This window comes from Bufo bufo, chromosome 2, assembly GCF_905171765.1.
Source record: "Bufo bufo chromosome 2, aBufBuf1.1, whole genome shotgun sequence".
NCBI classification, from domain to species: domain Eukaryota; kingdom Metazoa; phylum Chordata; class Amphibia; order Anura; family Bufonidae; genus Bufo; species Bufo bufo.
Window position 1 is genome coordinate 785,058,695 of NC_053390.1, and position 15,467 is coordinate 785,074,161.

Sequence of the window (15,467 nt, forward strand, 5' to 3'; positions counted from 1 at the left end):
ACTTTTAGCTTACGCGTAAGGGCAGCTTTAGAATCAACCCTATAACCGTGACGCAGCGCCGCTTATCTCAAAAGTGAGTCCTCTGTCGGAAACACGGTAAGGTCTTATACTCATACATCATGCCATTTCACCCTGGACCCAAAGATGTAGCAGAGCTGATTCTGTCCCTACAAGTCTGACATAGGACTGCAGGTGAACCTACACCATGGCTCATCTCAAGGCTCAAAAAGACCATAGTGAACAGTTACATCATATAAAAATACTTTTATTTTTCACGTACAATCCTCACTTTTTTTTTTTTTACAACAGGATCATAACAACGTCCCAAACACGACGGCGGCAGCTAAAATACAGCACAGAATAATTTAAGTGACTTTCCCCCCCTGCTGCTGCGAGGTGTCAACGTCACGAATGTCATGGACAAATGATTTCATGCTTTTAATTGAAATGAAAAAGACGATTTTCATAATGACAACGAAAAAAAATGAACAGTGACAAGACGGCAAAGTGCATTCATCTCCTCCAAGCGTCACATATAGAATGCAGACACAGCATAAAGGCATAAAAAGTAGCTCATCGCTTTGAACGTACATTGTCAGAATAATCCCACAGGACGTATTCAGGGTTGGTGGCGGTAGTGCAGCACAGGGCTGCACCACTGCACCGCCATAAAATCTGCTTCTGTAGAGGTTTTTACTGCAGACAATTATTCCATAGAAGGGGATGGAGGAAGGGACCGGGGATAGGATAGCATCATTTCCCTTAGGCCACATTCAGACTGCAGGGAAAGTTAGGATTTTTTTTCCCCCAGCTTTGTCCTATTGGATCCTATTCGTAGTCCTTATTATAGGCTGTAAGTCATATTAGTCATTAATAGAGGAGTGTCCCTCATTCAGAGAGTGTCGCTCAGGAGGACCTGCCAGGAACTGTGCAGTCCTTCATTTCACCTGTGATGACGCTGCAGGGAAAGTGAACACCTGTGAAAAAAGGGTATATGGCCAATCTGCCCATGGACATGTCCTACTTTTGGCCGTTTTCAGGCCAGACAGACACCATTTAAAACAATGGGCCCATTCACGTCGTTTAGGTGGGTGCACACTTTTTAATAAAATAGACTTTCAGGGGTTAAAATTAAAAAAATACTCACCTCACCACTTGCACACTAGGGAACACCTTCTTCTAGAGTGCAAGTAGTGAGTTTTATGCTTTTAAAGGATCTGTCGGCACTACCGTAGGCACGGTTATATATACTGGGGGACTGTTGGGGACTGGGGAGACATTGGATGACCATGGGGCACTATGGGGGGGCATTATGTATACTAAGGGGGTTGAGTAAAAAAAAAAAACAGCCACAGATTTTAACAGCCACAAATTGGTTGCAAAAACAGCCCTTAAAAAATTAATAGAAGGCCAAAAATTGGGTGGCATGGGCAGCATAAAATGAGCCACTTGCGACGTTCTTTCAAATAGTTGCATTTAAAAAGTCACAAACACACCACTTGTGACTTTTTAAAGCCACTTTTCTGGTGCAAGGAAGATGATAAATCTCCATCTTAATGGCAAAAATGACTCACTTAGTTGCGGTGCATTGAGAGTTTTGGGGCCATACATTCGCTATGTCTGGTTTATGAATATAGACCTATAATAAAAAACCAGCAATATAACCATACAAGGGAGAAAGCGGTAGACAAATAGAGTGTGACCATCTTCTGTGAACATGTGCCGAAAAATATAGCACCCTTTTATAAGCAGGACAAAGTCTACATACACCATGTGAAGCATCCAAAAAACAATTGGTGAAATAAACACAAAAATACATAATTTAGAGAATGGAAAGGGTTCTCAATCTGGGGACCTCAACCGAATCAGGAAAAAAATGAAAAAACATGATGTTCACATTCTTGTGGCAGTGTCTTCTAGTAAATAAAGGCTTCCAGGAACCAATGAAAAATATTTTATGGGACTACAAAATATGTGGCATTTACAATACCAATGTATGCTTATAAAGCCTTTGGACCCCTCAGGCACTGGACCCAGGTGTGACTGCTATCTGCTAGCTACACCCCTGGTTCTTCACCAGTTGTATACTACCATTGACCCCGGGATTGCCACTTGTGCCCTATTTACACAAAAGTAGCTTTATATTTTTTGTCTGAGTCTTTGCTTCTTTCACTCTTAGCAGTGACCATTGATGGTAGGTCAGATGTCCTGCACACCCCCGTCCTTGTTCGTCCCTTGCAAGCTCTCAGTTCAGAAATGTATCCCTCAAAGCTCAGGTTTCCTGTGTCTTCCCCGGAGTCTTGCTTTCTTGGTGTCTGTTTGACTCCATCCACGTTGATGACTCTACCGGCTTGTGAACGATGAGCCGAACTGTTGCGTCTACTAGTGGCTTTGTCTTTCAAATCTGGAGTGTGGTCCCACTCCCAAAAACTCTCTGTGCTTCGAGACAGCTTTTTCTTTCTGTCCCTGTTACCTAAGATGAGAAAAAATGAAAACTGTGAGGATTCCCTTCAGTACACACACGTTCTTCATTATTTTTTTCGTTTCCTCCAGGAAAGTAATTTCATACACTACGGCCTTCTGAATGAGCCTTAGCTATGATTCTAGACAGAATTATCTATGGAGGTAAGTTTGAATACCAAATTCAAGAAACTTTTTACTCAGTGCTTCAAGCGCATGTCCCTGTGTATCTGTACCCATAAGGCCATTTCGGTTTTTCAAGGACATGTGCTGTCCGCATTTTCCACGGACAGCACAGGTACCTATTGATTTAAATGTGTCTGTTCACATTTCAGTATTTTTTACCGACCATGGGTCAGTAAAAAAATCACTGAGACATGCACTACTTTAATCCGTGATGCGGACCACACGGAAAAGTGGATGAGGCCTAAGTCTTCTAGGGCTGACGGCCCTGCCCACACCACTCCAATTTTCTGAAAGTGGTGAGGAAGTGTAAAATCACCATTTTCATAAAACCAAATAGCGTTTAAAATGCACCAAACCCAGTTTCCCCCTTTTTTCAACTAATTTTCCATGTGTATAGGCGTTGATAAATCTCCAATATTCATAGAAAACAATTAATTTTTAATTTTCAGTTTTTGTAATTTTCTTTTTTTTTTTTCATTTTGGCAGTACTATGCCATTGAAAATTAAATACAAAATAATATACTTCTGTAGCAGTCATGAAAAATGAAGACCTCTTATATAGAAAATCCATTGTTTGACAATTTCTACTGTTATCGGTTAGTAAATTAGTGTACGTAGAATCAGGATAACAGTATGACCGCTCTATTATTCTCTTGATGAGCACTGCATTGATTAGTGTGATGCTCTAATTGAATCAGTACATTGGGGAGGGGGGGGGTTCTCTCTGGTCAGAGTAATGGTCTGACAGACAGTTAAGGCCTCATGCACACGACAGTATTTTTTTGCGGTGCGCAAAAAGCTGTTCCGTGATCCGTTTCCATTTTTGTTTCCGTGTGACTTCCTTGATTTTTGGAGGATCACCAGACATGAAAAGTGAAAAAAAATCTAAGTCAAGTTTGCCTTGCAAATGATAGGAAAAAAAAAAAACGGACGTGGACACGCGGACGCGGATGACAATCTTGTGTGCCTCCGTGTTTTTTCACGGACCCGTTGACTTGATTGGGTCCGCGAACCGTTGTCCGTGAAAAAAATAGGACAGGTCATATTTTTTTTGACGGACTGGAAACACGGATCACGGACGACAAACGGTGCATTATCCGAGTTGTCAATGGGTCCGCAGAAAATCACGGAAAACGGAACAACGGACACGGAAGACAACAACGGTCGTGTGCATGAGGCCTAAGTGAGACAGCTTGCTGTGTGAAAAGTCCAAACAAAAGAGGAAGTGAAAGAGCCAAGAAGTATAATACACGGCGAGGCTTCAAAAAGTTATATCTAAAAAACTGTCCACCTGTTTTTTTATTAAAAATATAGAATATTCACATACACAATGTAAATATCTGATAAAGCAAAATTGACGGTAGTGTCCCTTTAACCCATTGCGTGAAAAAATTCTCGCAGTGTGAACTCACTCTTAGTTTAGGGGAGAATCTGAAGACATGGTGTTGAACTGCATGATAATCTGTTCCCTGGTTATTGTCCATTTCTTCGTCATGTTCTTGCAAACAACCAATAATTGTTGAATTCATGATTTTTTTTTTGGGGGGGGGGGTGGGCCGCCATAACTGGGTGTTCATTTTTTTTCTACATCCAGAATCTACCAATTGTTTTCCCGCTGCACTCAAATAGCCATTACACCCGATTGGTTCAATCCATTTTGAGGAGTCCTGATAATACAGTATCTGAAGTTGTCCTATTTCCTATCTTGGGTGGCTCTTGACGGAAGTGCTGAGTTGTCATGGGCGCAGACATAATCTGCAGCCAACTGGAGGACAGCAGAGGACCTCTGATGCTAACAAAGCCAAACCCTGAGGTCAAATAGGGGGTTGCTAACCAGCCAAAAAGTTACCTTTTTAGTTTTTGCCTGGCGTTTTGAAGGCCATACATGAGGCAGACATCAGAGGTTGGCTAATAACCTAATTTGTATGAGGGCCACCTGATGCTCCTTCTCAATGGCTTTGGGAAACCATTATTAGCTTCCATATTACAGGTCGCAAATCCCAGCCAGACCACAGGTCTAATGGCCCGAACTATCAGCATCGTGTTCCTGCCTGAGTCATAAAATGCGTCAGGTGTTTTCTATGAATAGTTCATCTCACTATAATGCTAATATTTGGAAGTGGCTGATCAGCCGTCTGATAATGTGCCCTTCAGAGATCTCTATAGGTTTTATTTGCAATAAGACTCCACCAAGAAACTTTTCGATTTCACAGGGCCCACTATTTTTATGATATATACACCTTAGGCTCTGTTCACACTTGCGTTGTGGTTTCTGTTGACTTAAGGCTGTATTAGACAAAGCAATAAACGCACGGAAAGTCGTTCACCAAACAGGGATATTCGCACTGTGCAATCGATCGCTAAAACGTTCAACCAGATCTTTCAACTTGCCAAAAAAAAATTTGCCTGTCGAGATCAAACCTCTGCGTGTAATAAGTCGTCACGCCGTCGTGAAGACATCATACTGGAGGTGTGGTATCGTCTTGTGGGCAGATCTGTCTAATTCAATTCAATAAATTAGTATATGTTCGCCCACTGGCTATTTTGAACTGTACGTGACCGTATGGATAGCGAGCAAATTGCGTTCACTCTCCATTTTACACAGCACTTCTGACGAACAAGTGGTCGATCGAATATTCACTAGTGTTTTGATTTTTTCCCCCCTTCTCTAGTAATGTAAAATATTGTTTATACATCTGCAATGTTAATGATGTTGCACACGTGTCTATATTAGTATAGATTATTATAGTAAAATTAAAAAGTACACAATGTAGTATATAAAGGATTGTGTGACATTTGCATTTCTGCATTTTGGCATACTGCTCTGCCATAAAAAAAAAAACTATTTAAAATAACCAGTAATGTTTATAATGACAACCCCAATGACTGGCTGACCTGTTACATGTGCGCTTGGCAGCTGAAGACATCTGTGTTGGTCCCATGTTCATATGTGTCTGCACTGCTGAGAAAAATCATGTTTTAATATATGCAAATGAGCCTCTGGGAGCAACGAGGGCGTTACCATTACACCTAGAGACTCTGCTCTCTCTGCAACTGCTGTAACCTCTGTACTTTGAGTGACAGGATCAGGCATGCTAAAATTTTCACTGCCTGGCCCTGTCAATCAAAGTGGAGAGGGCACAGCAGTTGTAGAAAGAGCTGAGCCTCTAGGTGTAATGGTAACGCCCCCGTTGCTCCTAGAGGCTCATTTGCATATATTAAAACCTAATTTTATCAGCAATGCGGGCACATATGAACACGGGACCAACACAGATGTCTTCAGCTGCCAACCGCACATGTAACAGGTCAGCCGGTGTCGTAGGGACAAAACTGCTGACAGATGCCCTTTAAACAGTAAAGAGGATGCAGTGCTCGCAATCTAATCATCTGATTGGCAGGGTTCCCAGGAGTGGGACACGTCCTGAGTAGGAATGAGCAGACCCATGGATGTTTGGGTTCACCGGGTTTGGCTGAACTTCGGGTCAAAGTTCAGGTTCGGGACCTGAACCCGAACCCCATTGAAGTCAACTTTGAACTTTGGTGCGCTAAAATGGCTGTAAAATAGTCATAGTAAGGGCTAGAGGGCCGCAAAAGGAAGCAAATGGGGGTAAGAGCAGGACAATAGGCCTGCAAACAAATGTGGATAGGGAAATGACTTAATAACGTAGAATAGAAAAAATAAATAAATGATCTTGAACTAGGAGGCGGAGGTCAAAGTGGAGTAGTAGGTTGAGGAGGCGGTGGACGTGGTGGTGTAGGTGGAAGCTGCGGTGGAGGAGCAGGTAGCCAACACTGTTTTTGTTGTTTTTTTATTACATTTTTTTCCTTTATATATTTATTTTTTATTTGTATATTTTTTTAAAATAAATTTGGGAAGACCCCAAAACATTGGGAAACAGAAAAGAGAATGCAAAGAGAAAGTGTGCTGGAGTATAACAATGGCTGGGTGCGGCTGGTCTACTCAGCCAGACAAGTCCTGAGGGATCCATGCCTGGTTCATTTTAATGAACTTGGGCTTGTCCACGTTGGCTGTGGACAGGCGGCTGCGCTTGTCTGTGATGACGCCCCCTGCCGTGCTAAACACACGTTCAGACAATACACTGGCTGCAGGGCAGGCCAGCACCTCCAAGGCGTAAAGGGCAAGCTCAGGCCAAGTGCCCAATTTGGAGACCCAGACGTTGAAGGGGGCAGACCCGTCATTCAGTACGTGTAGGCGTGTGCACACATACTGCTCCACCATGTTGGCGAAATGCTGCCTCCTGCTAAGACGTTCCACATCAGCTGGTGGTGCTGGTTGTTGTGGCGTGCTGACAAAGCTTTTCCACATTTTGGCCATGCTAACCCTGCCTTCTGAGGTGCTGGCGGTGCCCCAGTGCGTTGGCGACCTCTTCCTCGTACTCTGCTTTCGCCTTGTGCTACCACTGAGCCCAGCTGTCAGGTGGGAATGCCATCATCAGCACGTCTACCAGCGTGCGCTTGTACTCGCGCATCTTCTGCTCACGCTCCAGTGATGGAATAAAGGACAGAACGTTATACTTTTAGCGGTGATCCAGCAGCGTGGCCACCCAGTAATCAGCACAAGTTAGAAGGTGGGCAACTCGGCAGTCGTTGCGCAGGCACTGCAGCATGTAGTCGCTCATGTGTGCCAGGCTGCCCAGAGGCAACGACAAGGTGTCCTCTGTATCCCCACCTAGCCACGCTCCATTGATGCCCATAAGCTGCTTTTGGTGCCACCCTGCTGTGAATATGGTTCATCATCATCCTCCTCCAGAACTCTGCCCTGGCTGGACAGTTGTGTACTTGGCCTCTGTTGGTGCAGGAACCCACTCTCAGAGCCACTTGTGAATGACTGGCCTGATAACTGTGGAAATTATCCCTTTACCTCCTCCTGTGCCACATCCTCTTCCATCATTGCCATAGAAGTGGGATAGTAACGCTGAGTACTGAGTCATCGGCACTGGCCATGTTGGTGGAGTACTCAAAACAGCGCAACACAGCACACATGTCCCACATGGAGGCCCACTCGTTGGTGGTGAAGTGGTGCTGTTCCGCAGAGCGACTGACCCGTGCGTGCTGCAGCTGAAACTCCACTATCGCCTGCTGCTGCTCGCACAGTCTCTCCAGCATGTGCAAGGTGGAGTTCTACCTTGTGGGTATGTCGCATATGAGGCGGTGAGCGGGAAGGCCGAAGTTACGCTGCAGCGCAAACAGGCGAGCAGCAGCCGGGTGAGAAACGCCGAAAGTGCGGACAGACGGCCCGCGCTTTATGCAGCAGCTCTGACATATCGGGGTAATTTTTTCAGGAACTTCTGCACCACCAAATTCAGCACATGTGCTAGGCAAGGGATGTGCGTCAAACCGGCTAGCCCCAGAGCTGCTACGAGATGTCGCCCGTTAACGCACACCACCAGTGCCAGGCTTGAGGCTCACTGGCACCAACCACTCATCGGTCTGTTGTTCCATGCCCGTCCACAGCTCCTGCGCGGTGTGGGGTTTTTACCCCCCCAAACAGATGAGTTTCAAAACAGCCTGCTGTCGTTTACCCCTGGCTGTGCAAAAGTTGGTGGTGAAGGTGTTACTCTGACCGGATGAGGAGGAAGCGGCAATGAGAAATGTCCTGCAATGCGCCAAACTGCTATCCGCCTCAGGCCCAGCCGCCACTGCATTTACCCAGTGTGCAGTAAGGGAGATATAACGTCCCTTCCCGTGCTTACTGGTCCACGTATCAGCAGATACGTGGACTTTGCCACAGATGGCGTTGCACACCTGATTTTGTCCACCACTTGGTTGTGCAGGGCAGGGATGGCTCGCCTGGAAAAGTAGTGGCGGCTGGGAACCACGTACTGTGGGACAGACCCCGCCATAAGGTTTTTAAAAGTCTCTGTCTCCACCAGACAGAATGACAGCATTTCAAAGGCCAGGAATTTTGATATGCTGGCATTCAGGGCCAGGGATCACAGGTGGGTAGGGGGGTACTTCCTCTTTCTCTCCAGTGTTTGGGTGATCGACAGCTGAACGCTTCCATGGGACAGTGTGGACATGCTGGGTGGTGGTGTTGTTGTTTCCACATCCTCTGTTTGCGGGGTGGCATGTGCCACTGTTACTCCAGAGGGGAAGGAAGAGGCTGAGACCGCAGCAGAAGAGGAAGCAGGAGGAGCCTGAGATTTTTTTGTGGTTTTCAGATGTGTACACTCCACTGGAGCTCGTGCTTTGCATTTAGATGCCTGGTCATGCAGGTGGTGCTCAGGTTTAGAACATTTATGCCTAGCTTCAGGCTCTAATTGCACAGCGTGCAAACCACTCGTGTCTTGTTGTCAGCACATTGTCTGAAGAACTGCTACACCAGGGAACTCCTTGGAGCTGCCTTTGGTGTGCTCGGTCCCTGGGTGTAGTGGGTAGTAGTAAGCATACTGTCTAGGGGACGGCCACTCTGCTTTTGCATCCTGCTCCCTCTTCTGCTGTGTGGTGGCTCTGTGTGTCCACCGCCTCTTCATCCGAACTGCACACGTCACTCGCATGACCTTGATTCCATGTGGGGTCTAGGACCTCATCATCCTCCACATCATCTTCCACCCACTCTTCACCCTTGCCGGTCTGCACACGGCACAAAGCCACAGCAGTTGGCAACTGTGTTTCGTCATCAGAGATATGCTGCTGTGGGCTTCCCATGTCCACATCCTGAAACATAAGTGGTTGGGCATCAGTTCCTCTTCCACTTCTGGGGCAGGGCTAGGTGGATGGCCCACAGGAACCCCGCCAGCAGAGTCATCAAAAAGCAGAAGAGACTGCTGCATGACTTGGGGCTCAGACTGCTTGCCTGATTTGAAAGGGGGTGAGGTGAAAGACAGATGCCCATAGGCTGCGCTTTCAGCAGGGGACCGGGTGGGAGACAATGTGAAGGAACTGGAGGCACTGTCAGCCATCCAATCTACTAACGTCTCTACTTGTTCTGGCCTCACCATTCGTACACCGGTATTCGGGCCTAAAAAAAGAACGCTGAACGTCCTGTCGCCTATGTGCACCTGAGGAAGGTGTTTCATTTCCTCTCCCTGCAACAGGAGCTCCACCAACCCCAGCAGCCATGTACCTTATTTGATGCTCTCCTCATTCTTTGAGGTCCCCCACCGAACTAACAGACAGATTAACTATATTAATTTCCCTGTCACGTATAAAGTGCACATGTACCTCACACCAAAAATGTATATATGGGTATATGTCCCCCCCATCAAACTAACAGATGGATTGACTATTATATTTCTGTGTCTGGGATACAAAGATAGTGCATTGCACCCACAAAAATTGCTATAGGTCACCCACAGAATTAACAGCCAGATTTATTATATTTCTGTGTCAGGGGTGCAAAGCTGGTGCACTGCACCCACAAAACAAATAGCCAGATTCCTAACTCTCTCCCTCACTTCAGCTGCTTGCTGCCTGTCCCTGCACTACTCAGAGCTGATGGGCAGTGCTACACGTGATCCAGCTTGTATAGAGGCTGGGTCACATGATGCACCGGCCAATTATAGCCATGCCATTACTAGGCATGGCTGTGATGGCTTCTAAGTGCCCACAGCTTAAAGGCTTGTTGATTGGCTGCCCTGCAGCCTTTCAAAAGCTTTATTAAATGCCCGAACACTGAACTCGAACTTTTCCAGCAAAGTTCAGGTTCGGGGCCCCAGACTCGCAAAGTTCAGTACGGACCCGAACTTTATAGTTTGGGTTCGCTCAACACTAGTCCTGAGGACAGGTCGTCAATACTGTAGTACTGAAAAACCCCTTGCAAAAAAAAATTCCATATTGTAAAGTAATAAAATAAATACCTATATTGCTAGAGATTGCAATATAAGTAGAGATGAGCGAATCGACTTTGGATGGTACATCTGAAGTCGATTCGCTAAAAACTTTGTTGTAATACTGTACGGAGTTCCCGCTCTGTACAGTATTAGAATGTGTTGGCTCCGATGAGCTGAAGTTATTACCTTGCGAGACTTCATGTAATAACTTCGGGAGTTAATTATTACTGTAAAAACTTTGGAACCGAACTCTGGTTTCATTCCAAGGTACCACTCAGAACCGAACCAAAGTTCAGTTACAAGTTTTTTTTTTACAGTAATTAATAACTTCGGCTCAATGGAGCCAATACATTCTTATACTGTACGGAGCGGGAACTCCGCAAAGTATTACAACAACGTTTTTAGCAAATCAACTTTGGATGTACCATCCAAAGTCAATTCGCTCATCCCTATTGCTAAGATTTGGCATTACTTCTTCAATGGAGGAATCTGAACTCTGGGATCATGCACAGCTGGGTGGCCAGGAGCACCACTGTACAAGGAAACCCTAGAAGGTGACGTAGCACTACACCAGGATGTCACTACCAATGATGAAGTGATGGCATGTGCTAGCAGTACTCCATCATGGCAAAAGCAAGCATTTTCCATGGGGATTCTTAATTAAAAAGAGCTAGTAGGTGGCACCAGCAATTGTGAGATCCCGCCTGCAACTCTGTAGTAGTCAAAGGCTGGTAACTTGGCCTGACGTCTGCAAGAGAGTGTCCCAGAGGAAGAAGGCCACATGGACTGATGTGTAACCTTTCTTTGTGGATCTGGAGAAAACTCTCCAGGAGCAGTTCACCGACTCGCTGTCTCGCCATGCACAAATAACGGAATTTTTTTTAAAGTATTTCCTCTGCTACAATGAAAAACAAGGTAGTTTCCTTTCAAAAATGAAGCCACACCTGTCTACAGGTATTGCAGGCTGGCTATATTAATTTCAATAGAGGGCGGTGAAATAACACACATGCAACCTATGGACAGGAGTAAGACAGTTTTTGTAAAAATGCTGCCTTGTTTTTCTAATCCTGTACTATCCCTTTAAAGGGGTTGTGTCATCTCATACTTTGGGTGCCTATCACTAAGCTATGCCCCCAATGTCTGATAGGTGCAAGTCCCAAAGGTGGAACCAGCACCTATCTCTAGAATGGAGACCGCAAAGTGAAAGAAAGTGGGCCGCCACCCTCCATTAATTTCTATTGGACTGCCGAAAACAGCCGAGCGCGCTGCCCAGCTAATTTTGGCACTCCCACAGAAATGAATGGGTGGCAGCTGTACGTGCACAGTCCACTCTCATTCACTTTGATGGCTCTGTTCTAAAGATAAATGCAGGATCAACACCTAATCAGACATTGGGGGCATATCCTAGCGATATGCCACCAATGTCTGAGATGGGACAACCCCTTTAAGCCAATAGAGGGCAGTATTATACTGATTATTGATAGTACAGTTAGATTTGTCTTACCCCTATAGGTGTAAAAAGTGTCAACTCCGTTTCGGAGCAAGAAATGTGCTCACAGCAGTTGTCACTTCGCTTCTCCCATTCCTTTCGGCTGGTAAGAAAGGTCATTGGGGCCATTATTCATACTATAGGGCACTATGTGGGCCATGTGATGTCCAGGGGGCATTAGGTTTACTGTGAGGACACTGCATGGATTGAGATGTTAAAAAAAAAAAAAAAAAAAAAGGCCACTGAAATTATAGACATTAAAAACAGATGCAAATGATTCAAAACGGCTGTTAAAAACGGATAGACGGATACATGGATGCAAAACGGCCATGACAAGCTTACAGTCTGTCCATTTTTTTTTCATCGTCCACGACTGACTGCAGGAGAAGATGGACCAGGTGGCGCCACCGGAGAGCAAAATGTAATGTAAATTAAAACAAGAAAAACTGAATATATTGTAATACCTGATTTGCATTGCCCCACTCATTGCACAGTAAGGCCTGGTTCACACGGTAAGTATTTGCCAAAACCAGTAGTGAGAAAAAGAGAAAAAGGTGTAATAGAAATATTTGTGCCTCTTCTGTGTTTTGGACCCACTCCTGGTTTTGACTTTTCACAGATCTTGACCGTGTGAAAGATGCCTAAGGCCTCATGCACACGAACGTTTTTTTTCACAGTCCGCAAAAACGGGGTCCGTAGGTCCGTGATCCGTGACAGTTTTTTCGTCCGTGGGTCTTCCTTGATTTTTGGCGGATCCACGGACATGAAAAAAAAAGTCATTTTGGTGTCCGCCTGGCCGTGCGGAGCCAAACGGATCCGTCCTGAATTACAATGCAAGTCAATGGGGACGGATCCGTTTGACGTTGACACAATATGGTGCCATTTCAAACGGATCCGTCCCCATTGACTTTCAATGTAAAGTCCGGAGTCCCTTTTATACCATCAGATCGGAGTTTTCTCCAATCCGATGGTATATTTTAACTTGAAGCGTCCCCATCACCATGGGAACGCCTCTATGTTAGAATATACTGTCTGATATGAGTTAGATCGTGAAACCTCATTTCCGACAGTATATTCTAACACAGAGGCGTTCCCATGGTGATGGGGACGCTTCTAGTTAAAATATACTACGAACTGTGTACATGACTGCCCCCTGCTATTACAGGGGGCCGTGATCAGCACAATTAACCCCTCAGGTGCCGCACCTGAAAGGGGTTAATTGTACTATCATATCCCCCTGTAAGAGATCAGGGCTGCCAGGCAGCAGGGGGCAGACCCCCCCCCCCCTCCCCAGTTTGAATATCATTGGTGGCCAGTGCGGCCCCCCCCTTCCTCCATTGTAATAAATCGTTGGTGGCACAGTGTGCGCCCCCCCCCCCCCCCTTCCTCCATTGTAATAAATCGTTGGTGGCAATCATTGGCCCCCCTCCCTCTATAGCATTAACAACATTGGTGGCCAGTGTGCGGCCTCCCATCTTGCGCCCCCCCCCCGATCATTGGTGGCAGCGGGTTACTAGCAATAGTACAATAGTAAAAGATTCATACTTACCTGGGAGCTGCGATGTTCGTGTCCGGCCGGGAGCTCCTCCTACTGGTAAGTGACAGTTCATTTAGCAATGCGCCGCACAGACCTGTCACTTAACAGTAGGTGGAGCTCCCGGCCGGACACGAACATCGCAGCAGCAGGTAAGTATGAATCTTCTACTATTGTACTATTGCTAAGTAACCATGGCAACGAGGACTGTAGTAGCGTCCTGGTTGCCATGGTTACCGATCGGAGCCCCAGCGATTAAACTGGGACTCCGATCGGAACTCTGCTGCCACCAATGATGGGGGGGGGAGATGGGAGGCCGCACACTGGCCACCAATGTTGTTAATGCTATAGAGGGAGGGGGGGGCAATGGGGGGCGCACACTGTGCCACCAACGATTTATTACAATAGAGGGAGAAAGGGGGGGGGGGCGCACACTGTGCCACCAACGAATTATTACAATAGAGGGAGGGAGGGGGGGGGGGCGCACACTGTGCCACCAACGAATTATTACAATAGAGGGGGGGGGGGGGGGGGGGCGCACTGGCCACCAATGATATTCAAACTGGGGAGGGGGGGAGGGTCTGCCCCCTGCTGCCTGGCAGCCCTGATCTCTTGCAGGGGGATATGATAGTACAATTAACCCTTTCAGGTGCCGCACCTGAAGGGGTTAATTGTGCTGATCACGGCCCCCTGTAAGAGATCGGGTGCTGCCAGGCAGCAGGGGGCAGTCTTGTACACAGCTTGTAGTGTATTCTAACTAGAAGCGTCCCCATCACCATGGGAACGCTTCTGTGTTAGAATATACTGTCGGTTCTGAGTTTTCACTTCGTGAAAACTCAGCTTTGAAAAAGCTTTATGCAGACGGATCTTCGGATCCGTCTGTATAAAAACTAACCTACGGCCACGGATCACGGACACGGATGCCAATCTTGTGTGCATCCGTGTTCTTTCACGGACCCATTGACTTGAATGGGTCCGTGAACCGTTGGCCGTGAAAAAAATAGGACAGGTCATATTTTTTTCACAGCCAGGAAACACGGATCACGGATGCGGCTGCAAAACGGTGCATTTTCCGATTTTTCCACGGACCCATTGAAAGTCAATGGGTCCGCGAAAAAAAACGGAAAACGGCACAACGGCCACGGGTGCACACAACGGTCGTGTGCATGAGGCCTAATGCTGTTTCTGGGATAACCCCTGTAAAGGGCTCCTCCATGAAACACAGCTTAAAGGGGTTGTCCAGGCTTTTACTACTGATGGCCTATACTCAGGATAGGTCATCAATATCAGATTGGCGGTCGTCCGACACCCGGCACCTCCGCCGATTAGCTGTACGAGGAGACGGGGGTCAATGTGCTGTCTCACTTCTCTCTTCCTGTCCGCTGCTGCCATGTCTATTGTCTTTGCCACAGAAAGCAGCAGCTGACAGGAAGAGAGGCGGCACGTGCACACTGTGCGCGCGCGCCGTCTCCTCATACAGTTGATCATGGGGGTGCTGGGTGTCGGAACCCGCCGATCTGATATTGCCAACCTATCCTGAGGAGAGGTCATCAATAGTAAAAGCCCGGACAAACTCTTTAATGCTTTATGGACATTAGAATCACGTTAACGGAATCGCCCTTTATTTCATGGACCCTTTTAACCTGGAGACATTCCATTGAATACATCTTTATCCAAGCAGAAGATTTCCATCACGTTCCCATCAGGCTGAGGAAAATGGACTCATGTTAAGTAATTAGGTAAATTATAATGGTGCACAGGAAGTGAATGTGTAAAAGGATTTTTTTTTTTAATTTCAGGGGTGGGAGTGAATGTTAGATAAAAACTTTTAAAAAATTGACAGCGGAAGAACAAATGAGAAAAGAGAGCTAGAGATGAAGACGGAGTTTATTAATTTTTGAGAGAATTGATACAAAATGCACACAAAATCTCTACAATCAAGTTCTCTACAAAGCAGGAGGAGATGGGCACAGGCTACAGATCACACAATAAATCGGGATTACAT

General features: G+C 46.2%; 1 protein-coding gene across 3 annotated transcripts in view; it reads right to left on the reverse strand.

Moving 5' to 3' along the window:
- Nucleotides 1-290: 290 nt before the first annotated feature.
- RGS12 (regulator of G protein signaling 12) overlaps nt 291-15,467 on the reverse strand; it is a 146,193-nt gene continuing 131,016 nt past the window's right edge. For all 3 annotated transcript variants that reach the window (XM_040419172.1, XM_040419173.1, XM_040419174.1), the window contains one exon: nt 291-2,473. In XM_040419172.1, the coding sequence (XP_040275106.1) occupies nt 2,124-2,473 (350 nt within the window). In that variant the 3' untranslated portion in view covers nt 291-2,123. The remainder of the gene's footprint in view (nt 2,474-15,467) is intronic.